The sequence below is a fragment of the Papaver somniferum genome, chromosome 1, assembly GCF_003573695.1.
Source record: "Papaver somniferum cultivar HN1 chromosome 1, ASM357369v1, whole genome shotgun sequence".
NCBI lineage: Eukaryota > Viridiplantae > Streptophyta > Magnoliopsida > Ranunculales > Papaveraceae > Papaver > Papaver somniferum.
In genome coordinates, this window is record NC_039358.1 from 229,181,105 (window position 1) to 229,192,212 (window position 11,108).

The window sequence follows — 11,108 nt, forward strand, 5'->3', positions numbered from 1 at the left end:
TTGGGAAGATGTCGATGTCTTCTCGCGTTGCTACTTCGTGCTCATTTTGATAGATGTCGCCTTATATTCATCGCGTAGTCGCTCTTCGTGCTACTTCCTCTTTATCGCATAATTATTCTTCGCCCAATTTCTCTCTTCTTCATGTTAGTGGTTGTCTTAGTTAGGACGAGGATGTGGATTAGCAATGTGCGATATTTCGCCCCTACAGTTCAAGATCAAGAGAAAATGATGAAAGAGCTAGATCAGGAGGATGGTACCAAAAATGAAGGTCACATACTAATTGTACCTTACCCGAGCCAAGGTCACATTAATCCCATGCTCCAATTCTCAAAGAGAATAATCTCAAAAGGTCTCAAAATTACCTTAGCAATCATACTCCATGCTTCAAAAACAATGGGAACTAAAATCGACCTCCCGATAGCAATCGAGACGATTTCAGTTGGTTTCGATGATGGTGGTTCCAAGGAAGCTGGTGGTCTGAGTGTTTATGTCCAACGGTTCAAAATCGTCGATTCAGAAACGTTAACCCAGCTCATCGAGAAATTGCAAACTTCCGATAATCCAGTAAGTTGTGTAGTGTATGATTCGTTTATACCATAGGTTTTAGATGTAACGAAGGATCTTGGCGTCATTGGGGCTGCATTCTTCACTCAATCTTGTATTGTTGGTGCACTTTACTATAGTGTGCAAAAGGGTCTCGTGGAAACACCGGTCCCGGCTGTCCAAGCCTTTTCAGTTCCGGGGTTGTCACCGTTGAGTGTTTCTGATGTTCCGTGTTTTGTTGCTGGCGTTGAACCATATCCATTTTTGTTGGATTATCTTGCGAACCAATTTGCTAACATACACAAGGCAGACTGGGTTCTATTCAGCACATTTGACAAGTTAGATTCCGAGGTGAGTAATGACACACCAATACAGGGTGCTCGTTTTTTTCTTTTGGGTCTGGGAACATTGTTCTCAGCCAGTGACCGGCCACGCAAAAGTAAGAGCATGTTTGGTACAATTTTCAAAAACAGTTTTCTGTTTTTAAAAACAGAGAAAAAGGAAAACAGAAAAAAACACGTTTGGTAAGGACATTTTCAGAAAATGTTTTATATCTGTTTTCTGTTTTTGAAAACAAAAAAATGAAAACAACAAATTATTGTTTTCCGTGTGTTTCTCTTTTTTCTTTTGTTCTTTTCAGAACAAAGTAAGAGATTGGGGGAATGACTGCAAGTGAGTCATGGCTAATATCACTATGTCTTAGACGAATCTTTACATTTTATCCGCTTTAGTTGATTTTCCTTGTTTTCAAAAACAGTTTACCAAACAATTTTAAGAAAATGAAAACAAGGAAAAAAAGGTATGTTTTTAAAACAGTGGAAAACAATTTTTGAAAACTGTTTTTAAAAACTGTACCAAACAGGCTCAAACATTTTCGTGGTTTTTAATTTTAATTTTCATTGTTTTTTGGTTACGAACGGTAGGTACTAAATTGGATGGCAAAATTGTTGGGAGATATATATATATTTAAAAACATAGTTTTACAATATTATATAAAACTTAGAGAGATAGTGTGGTGGTATTATTTTGGGCTCCCACATTATAGACTTGGATTGAAGTCTCACCCATACATTTGACTAGGTATATTATATATATTATTTAAAAAATCCGGGAGAGGGGGCCTCCGGGTTTAACTCTTGATTTCCAAAACGGTTTTTCTACTTAATATTCTCTATTAATTTTTGGTAATTATATTGTCACCGTTTTATGACTGTTATGGAGGATTTTCAGTGGGCACTAATTGCAAAATTGATTTTCATTAAAACCGTATTGATTTCGTTTTGAGTTATAAAAAGAACAGTTTCTAGAGAAGATGATTATACATAGTTTTCATCTATTTTGAGTTCTGAGCAAGTGTAAAAAGAGTAGTTGTTGGTTCGATTTCTCATAGTGCAGAGAAATCGAACAAGAGAGTTATCAACTGTTTTATCCCATAGGGTTTTCGACAAGAATTGACTGCTAGCACACAATCAAGAGGCAGAGTCGCGAAACACCTTAAAAATAGCGACCTATCCCGCGACTCAACTGTTTGAGATTTGTAATTTGATTTTTGTGCATTGTTTCAACAAAAATTATGGCGAGTAAGGTCCAACTCTTCCATAAATGTATTTAGAGTAAGGGATTGAAGATGATAAAGATTACGGGTTTCACATATTTGAACCCAAGAGAGAAATCGAACCAGAGTTATCAACTGTTTTATCCCATAGGGTATTCGACAAGAATTGACTGCTAGCACACAATCAAGAGGCAGAGTCGCGAAACACCTTAAAAATAACGACCTAGCCCGCGACTCAACTGTTTGAGATTTGTAATTTGATTTTTGTGCATTGTTTCAACAAAAATTATGGCGAGTAAGGTCCAACTCTTCCATAAATGTATTTAGAGTAAGGGATTGAAGATGATAAAGATTACGGGTTTCACATATTTGAACCCAAGAGAGCTGAATGCATAAACTGGCTAAACTCCAAGAAAAACAGTTCAGTGGTTATGTTTCATTTGGGAGCATTTCAATTGTAAAACAACAGCAAATGGAAGAAGTTGCAATGGCACTATCGGAATGCAAACACAATTTCCTATGGGTAGTTAGAGCAGCAGAGGAATGCAAGATACCATCCAAATTTCTCGAGGAGATAACTCCAGAGAAAGGACTGATAATTAGATGGTGCCCTCAGTTGGAAGTTCTGTCTCACCCTGCAGTATGATGTTTTGTAACTCATTGTGGGTTCCACTCTACATTGGAGGGATTGAGCTTGGGTGTACCGATGATTGCTTTGCCACAGTGGACGGATTGTTGGAAACAATATAGAAGATTCACAAAATAAATCTCAAACAGCTGAGTCGCGGACTAGGTCACTATCTTTAAGGTATTTCGCGACTCTGCCTCTTTGATTGTGCTCGCAGTCAAAATTGTCGAAAAACCTATGGGATAAACCAGCTGATACTCTCTTGTTCGATTTCTCTGCACTATGAGGAATCGAATCACAATACTCTTTCTACACTTGCTCAGAACTCAAAAATAGATGTAAAACTCTGTGTTTACATTCTCTGCAAAACTAGTCTAATATAGCTCAAATGAATCAATCAAATTTAATGAAAATAAATTTTGAGTAACTCCCCTCAATTAACTTTCCGTAACAGTAAGAAAAACGGGCAGAAAAGACTGTCAAAATTAAAGACAATTAATTAGAGAATAATTACTATAAACGTTTTGCAAAACCAAAAGTCAGATGTGCAAAAAAAAAAAAGTTTTTGAATCACAGACCTACCAAGGCCCCGCTCTCCCGGATTTTATTAAATAAATATAGATATATAAATATACCTGGTCAAATGCATGGGGTGAGACTTGAACCCAAGTCTTTGGTGTGGGAGCCCAAACTAATACCTCCACACTATCTTTCTAAGTTTGGTATAATATTACAAAATTATGTTTTTAAATATACATACCCAACACGGATCAACCGATGAATGCAAAATGCCTTGAGGATTTGTGGGGTGTAGGAATGAGACCAAAAGTTGATGAAGAAGGGATATTTAGAAAGAAGGAGATTGGGTTGTGTATAAGTGAAATTATGGAAGGAGAGAAAGGGAAGGAGATTAAGGAAAATGCAAGTAAATGGAAAGAATTGGCTAAAGAAGCAGTGGATGAAGGTGGGAGTGCTGATAGAAATATTGAGGAATTTGTAGATCAAGTGATGTCTTTTGCAACTCACTAACTTATGTTTAACTTTAACACACATGACACATGCAATCTAGTTGCAGTATTTCTGTTTTACGGTGTAAACTATGCTAAAAACACATTTACAATGTCCTTCAGTATAGAGTCATATGGACTATGTAGCCATTGCAAGTTGCAACAACTGAAATGGTACCCTGGTACACGTTCCACATATATAAGTGTTTTCAATCCCATTGAACTCTGAGATGTAGCCCATTTGCACCAAAACAAAGAAATCTATTTTGAGGCATACTCAAATGTTTTGAGACATATATAATGGTGCCAAAATAAGGTCATTAGGTAAAAAAACTCATCATCCCTTATCTACCCGTATTTGATAATGGTATAACCACCCTTACATGATTATGATTAAATTTAATAATTAATGGAGAAATCTGATTTATGTAAGAGAGTTGGGCGTTTTTGAGAGGAAGAAGAAGAAGTGAGAAAAAAAATTGGGTTTTGAGATTTTAGTGATTTGAAGTGACAAAAATGTGTGATTCAAATCAGATTCACATTAGACGATGTTTGATCTCCATTTTTTAGGTTGAATTCATAAAAAAGAAATTGAATTTTTACAACCTAAATCTATTGACCAGATGAATGGTTCGGCTAATAACTTGTCAGCCGAACTTCACTCTGTAACTGACGAATTTAGGTTCGGCTGACAAGTTATCAGCCAAACTTCACTCTTTAACTGACGAATTTAGGTTCGGCTGATTCGAATAAAAAAATGAACCGCCGAACTAAGTGTGTTTTTTAACAAAGTGAAGTTCGGCTATCATTTTCATGATTATCAGCCGAACTGTTCTTCTGGGACATAAAAAAAAAAAAACAATGATTTGGGTTCCAATATGCGAATCTGAAGCTAAATGTATTTGTGCAACGCTTCACACGACTCATTTATACTTGTAGTTTTAATCAATTATCAAAGAATTATGAATCAACAACTAATCACCGACGAAAATAAAATCAAAATAGTTTGATGATTAAGTTAGGTTAGGAATGAAAATGATTTTGGATTTTGATTAGTTTAAGTTTATCTTTTAAATTTAGGTGAAAGGTATTTAAGCAATTTAAATTAATTAATGGTAACTTAGTAATCTACCCATTACTAGCACACCCTTTATAAACCCATTCTAAAAATGGTTTTGTATGCCTTAAAACATTCGAGTATGCCTCAAAACAGATTTCAAAACAAACTCGGCCAAAAAAAATTCCCAAATCAACAATCCAGAAACTACACTAACCAGGTCCATTAACTCATTGACATACCTAACTCCCCAAATCCACCGCTAAATACAATCTCAATCACGAATTGCGACCTCGTTTGTAAGATCATTTATTTTTTTTAGGGAAGCAAGAATGAAAAATAGGATATTATAAAATAAATAACCCATTATCCAAAAAAAAATCTATAATGGCTAAGACACCCTTGGTTATGAACACTGACCGATTGTAATCAAAAACACAACGGAATGAATTGACAGTTTCTTAATTAGAAATAAATAGATATAAATGTCCACAACGAATTGTTGCATCGTAAAAAATTGACTAAACTTTTTTTTGTCCCTTAACCAGTATCACTCAATATTAAAGATCCACATCAACCGATTATGAGTTGGTGTTATCAAAATTTACTGACGTGTATGTGCAAATCAACCGATTGTTAAGAATCGACTAATGCGAAAATTCATGTCGGTCGGTTATGGTTAAATCAAGAAAATGAAAATTTCTAAAATATTCTAATTTTGATTATTTTATTTCTCAAACGTTTGATGCGCTCCACGGGGTCCCAAGTTCGAGTCTCCGATCACGTAATATTGCAGAATTTAACATGGAGGGTAGAGTTTGCTTGCCCCGCTTACGACATAACCAACCTCCCTATTCGCTTCAGCTCCCTTGACTGGTTCCTCATGAGGCTCGCTGATAGGCAAGCACGGTAACCTGTTGAACTAATATAGTATTATACTTTTGAAGCTTAGCTTGTTACGCTTCCAATTAGTTTCTTGTAATAATATTGTTTATCTAATTATGAATTAACCAAAGACCGAATTAAAGTACGTGAAAAAGTGGAAATGAAATAGATTCATTCAAGTTTTTAAGTTTTAATAGTGAGACTAATTTAATAGTTTCACACTTTTTAGACACCCATTATTCCCTCATCTAACTGGGCACAAAATTTGATAAGCCTCAAATAAAGAGGGTAGGTCTTAGTTTTTAACGATGCTTAAATCTTGGGTGCATGTTTCTTATAAAATTTTGGATCCTGTTAACTTGTATACCCGTACACAAGTTAACAGGGGTATAGTCGTCCTAAAAATGCATAGGGAAGATAAATCACTTATTAAGATGATAATTATTTTACTTTCTCTGTACGTGAGATTAATGTTCCTCTGATACCCTTGGATTTATTAATGAAAGAGAATTAAAAATAGCAATTCCGACGCTCTTATTTCCTTAAATATTTCTTCTTCTCCGTTATTATTTCTCTGAATGACGACATCATCTCCATTTTTATACTGTCTTCATCTTCTTAATATTCCTCGCTTGCCTCTTCCTTTTTCCATATGCAGATCATACAATAAGTTGTATGATAAAGCTTTCGTTGAAGCTCACTGGGAATCTTCCCTTCTGCCATTGATAGATTCATGAGAACTCAGAAAGCCCTCACAGAAACATTTTTTTTTCCTGCTTTCAGTTACTTCAATCGTTCAGCAAAATAAATCCCATCTCTTAAAAGATTAGAACAGTAACAATCATTGCAAAATCATTCATTAAAATTTCCCCAAAATTTGTGGTCTTGATTTTTGCAGTAGAGGTTATCTATCGTAAAGATGAAAAAGGTGAACCAGCATATTGGAAGACGCTGCATTGAACTGGAATTTGTAATTGCTTGAGATGTTTTTAGGGTTTTGTCAACATAAATCATGTTTTTGAGAAATCAAAAAACTTGATTTGGGTAGTTTGAAATAAGTTATAAATGTTTTTTTAGTTTGGTTGGGTAGTCTAATTAGAAAAGATTAAACGAATGGATTTTCAGTAATTTTTTTTTTTTAAGATTAATGGAGTTATTCCCTAACCGTGAATAAAGAGAAGGGACGAAGATGAAAGGGATTAGAAAAGATATTAAATCCTAGTCGTTGGGGTCCACATAAAAAAAGAAAACTAAATAAAACTCTAACTCACAAGGGTACATTAGGGAATATATGTGATATTTATGATAGTAATACATTTTATACTTAAATATTATTTCCCGATAAAAAAGATGGTAGAATCATTAAAATGTTTAACCCGATAAAAACGATGGTAGAATCAATAAAATGTTTAACGCCTAATTAATGCTTATCCTCTATACGGGTATATAAGATAAAAACTCCCTACAATTTTAAACACAACCCTTCTCAATGTTTTCAGGTGGGAAATATGTACGGTTTTTAGGGGATGACCAGAAACACTAGTAGCTAAGTCGTAATTTATTTTATTTTATTTGTTGAACAAAGCTAACAAAGAAATTTAATTGATAAAGGTCAAAGAAAACATAAAGACGAAGACTAGGAGAAAACATTTGAATGCATGAGAAAGATAAAAACAGAAATTAGAGCATGTTACAAGATTTGATCTGCTTAATTATTAAATACATATATGAAGACAGGATCAATCAGTCACTCCTTAAAGTAGAACGAATGAAAGTTGTTGGCATATCCCACAATTGGAAACCAATAAAAACTCTACATTTGGCTAACAAATTAGCCATAGTATTTTCTTGCCGGTAAATGTGAGAGCATCTAAATTGAATCGAATATAAAAAATCTCAAACAATTAACTCAATGAGCAACCAGCTTACAGTCTGAAGGGGTTTAATATTGTGAACGGGTTTACTTTCTTTACTAGTATCTGGAAGTGTAGATGATGAAATTTGGATAAGTGGTAATAGTGTCATTTTAACATCATAGGACAAAACTCAACTCTCATGGGAGATACTAAATCCTTGGCCTTCAAGGAACCCATAGCCACAATTTCAAGTATATGTCCCCGCGAGACATTGCTGGTCCTGATGTCGGCCATGATTCTTAGAGCACATTCTCGACGAGATACTGTTGGTCACGTAGGTTTTGTAGAGCGTAAAATGACCCCGACAGACTTATGAACCGGAACAGCCACAATTCCAGCATGTCTTCGCGAGACGCAGCTGGTTAATTATGATGGCATGATTCCTAGTATACATCCTCGACGAGATACTTCTGGTCATGTAGGCTCTATAGATGTGAAAAAATGTCCCTGGCGGACTTATGACCCAGAGCGGAGACATACATGTCTCATGTAAGCACGACTCCCCTATTTGAGATCAAGGACTGATTCCTAGTACATTATTGCGAGAGATACACTGGTCATGTCTACTCTAGGTTCTGAATCGACTTATTGAGGATTTCGAATAATTCCTAGGACATCCCCGCGAGATACGATGGTTATTATGCCTCTGGGCCTTTTCGACGGACTCCTACAACATCCTTCCGAGATACACTGATCATGTCAACCCTACAATACAGACACAATTGACTACTAGCACATCTCTGCAAGATTAGATGGTTAAAGACAACTGAGCGAAGTATGGCAGAGACATTATAAGGCGCGCAAGCCTTCTTTTCTCTCCCAAACATGTCTCAGTTGACTTCGGAGAGATTCCATTGCGTTGTCCAAGTCTCTAACAGACTCTATCACGTCATCCAACTATCATACGGCTCCAGACGCGTCGGCCAAACCTCAGACGATCCCAGACGCATCGGCCAAATCTCAGACAGCTCTAGAAGCATCAGGCAAATCTCAGACAGCCCTAGCTGCTTCGATCAAATCTCAGATGGCCTTATCCGAGCTGAGCATCTCGCCTGAAAAGTCTTATGCAAGTAAAATACTTAGTCGCAAGCCTCGTCTAGCCCTCATGCCTCTTTCTCAACGTCTCAAACACACTCACGGCTAGTAAATTGGGCTTGACTTGTACACTTCTATTCAAAAACGTGGATAAATTCTCTTGAGATCTGCGTGCTCAACAAAGGGACCCACAAGCAATAATACGATCTCCACGCCACATTCTTGACCGGCCATGGAGAGAGGGAGCTCAACCTTAGCTTCTCTCACACTTTACACACGATTTCTGAGGCATTCCATGTCTTTTCACGTGACTCATCCTAGTCATTCTCACAAATCAGAGAATATCTCTCTATCTTGGCCAACTCGGCTAAAGAGAATATTTTTCTCTTTCAGCACATCATCGCAAAGGATGACTAAGCTTCACACAAATAGGGGGATATCAATTAGGATTTTGGTCTGACGGTCTACAACACATGTGAGCAATACCCGACCTATTTCTCATCGCAGAAGAGAGTACATGAGGTGGAATAATGAGATAAACTTAACCTAGTTTATCTCTAGCTATTTTAGAAGATACGGGGGAGGTGTTCCGTACGACACGACAAGCAATCTCTATTTTTACCGACCTGAGATTAGAGAATTCATCTATTAATAGGTCCTCTATTTCTCCAAGCTAACACAAATTTCTCATAAACTCTTACAACAATTCTTCTTCAAACCCTAGAATTCTCCGGGCTCTCTTCATCTGCTTCCCTCCCTAAGCCTCTTCCCTGTGACTGAAGTAGGCTTTGAACAACCACTATTTCAATTGTTGGTATGGAATTCCTTCCCCGGTAGCAACGTGAACCTTATCTTCGCACAACCACATTATGGCATCATCGCTTACCTCAATAGTGACTCATTAAGTTATATCATCGCGCTTTGGTGAGAACTTTACTTTCGCGTTTGTTTAGTCCTCTTGACTCGCCCAGCTAAAGTAATGCTATATTTTTATAGAGGGAGGATCCATGGACACTCTTAGATGGACAAGATCAGACATGATTTGCGTTATTTTCTCCGCAAAACCCAAACGAAAATGAATTTAAGTCTAATATTTTGATGATATGTTCTTCTTATAAGACGCTACATTCCTACAAAAAAACACAATTCGAGATTTATAAAACCACCATCTACCCCTTTGAATATCAGCAGTTCAAAGTTAACGGTTGGCATTAAGATCTGTAGATGGTGAGGTTTTCTATCTCGAATTGCATTCATTTTTCGTAGGAATGTAGAGTATTAGAAGATGAGAATATCATTAAAATATTAGACTTAAATTCATTGTCATTTGGATTTTGCGGAGAACATGGCGCAAATCATGTCTGACCTTGTCCATCTAAGAATGTCCATGGATCCTCCTTCATTTATATATCTACAACCAAATAATAAATAAGACCCGCTGCGCAGATTGAACCTAACTCAAGTTTAGCATCAACACTAATTTGTTTGACAAAAGTAAAGGTAATTTAAGCATAGTTGTTGAAAAAGCGGGGGTCTAACAACACCACCCAATATTTCGTTTGGCAATCTGAATAGACAAAATCCAATATAATTTCTAGAGAATCAACTAAACAGTCAGACTCAATCTAGTGTAAAGTATATCAAAGAGTTTAATATCTCTATTTCAAAACAATCAAAGTTAAACAGAAACAAGTCCTTAAACCTGGTTTTAGCGTGAAACTCTTGAAACAAAGTCTTCTGTTTTAATCACAACCTATTCAATATCCACCGTGTATAAACCTCTTTAAGCAACAATCAATAAAGGAATATTTCAACACAGTGTCCACTTGAAATAGGGTTAGTCCAGACTGGTCTAACAATGTGAAAATAACAAAATCAATTGTTCAAGATCAATCAAGTCTTATCCAATAAACAAGGTCGGATTTAACAACTATGATTGATTAACGTACCACCTGTATTATTTCAATTATATAAATAAAATATAATGCGGAAAAGAAATAACACAGACACCAGATTTTGTTAGCGAGGAAACCGCAAAACCAGAAAAACCCCGGGACCTAGTCCAGAATAAACACACATTGATAATAAGCTGTTACACCAAATTCCTACTATCTATTCGGACTAGATGTAATACCTTCTTCAACACTTGTAGAACTCCTAGCAGAATACCGATTCTCTTTAGGAACTCTTCGCACAAATCTTCTAGCAGAACCCAAAGTTCTCTTTAGAAGATATACCACAACGATCAATACGATTTGATATTTTGTTTGGAAAAAACACCAGTTTTATTTCCTTTTAGATGTGAATCAAATTTTTGGAAATCTTGTGTTTATTTTGATAAAAACAATTACTAGGTAAAAGTAATATCAAAACAAACTTGTAGGTTAGGGTTTTAACTTACAATCAGTATGCGTACACACAAGGAGTCCGTGAACCTGATTTCCGTAAGTAAACTTGGGTGATTCCAAAGATCAATTTCCAA

The 11,108-nt window shown here is 36.1% G+C and overlaps 1 protein-coding gene across 1 annotated transcript; it reads left to right on the top strand.

Moving 5' to 3' along the window:
• Positions 1-171: 171 nt before the first annotated feature.
• On the top strand, positions 172-2,744 carry LOC113271707 (UDP-glycosyltransferase 74F2-like). Its single transcript, XM_026521613.1, has 3 exons — positions 172-483; positions 601-894; positions 2,568-2,744. Exons 1-3 carry the CDS (start codon positions 172-174, stop codon positions 2,742-2,744), a joined length of 783 nt encoding a protein of 260 aa, XP_026377398.1.
• The last annotated feature ends 8,364 nt before the right edge of the window (positions 2,745-11,108 follow it).

Bases quoted from the DNA above. Each gene is read 5' to 3' on its own strand.
- LOC113271707 (XM_026521613.1), top strand. From the start codon at position 172: ATGTGGATTAGCAATGTGCGATATTTCGCCCCTACAGTTCAAGATCAA. The intron at 484-600 runs GTTTATGTCCAA...TTTATACCATAG, and splicing joins AGGAAGCTGGTGGTCTGAGT to GTTTTAGATGTAACGAAGGA. The intron at 895-2,567 runs GTGAGTAATGAC...GTAAAACAACAG, and splicing joins TTGACAAGTTAGATTCCGAG to CAAATGGAAGAAGTTGCAAT.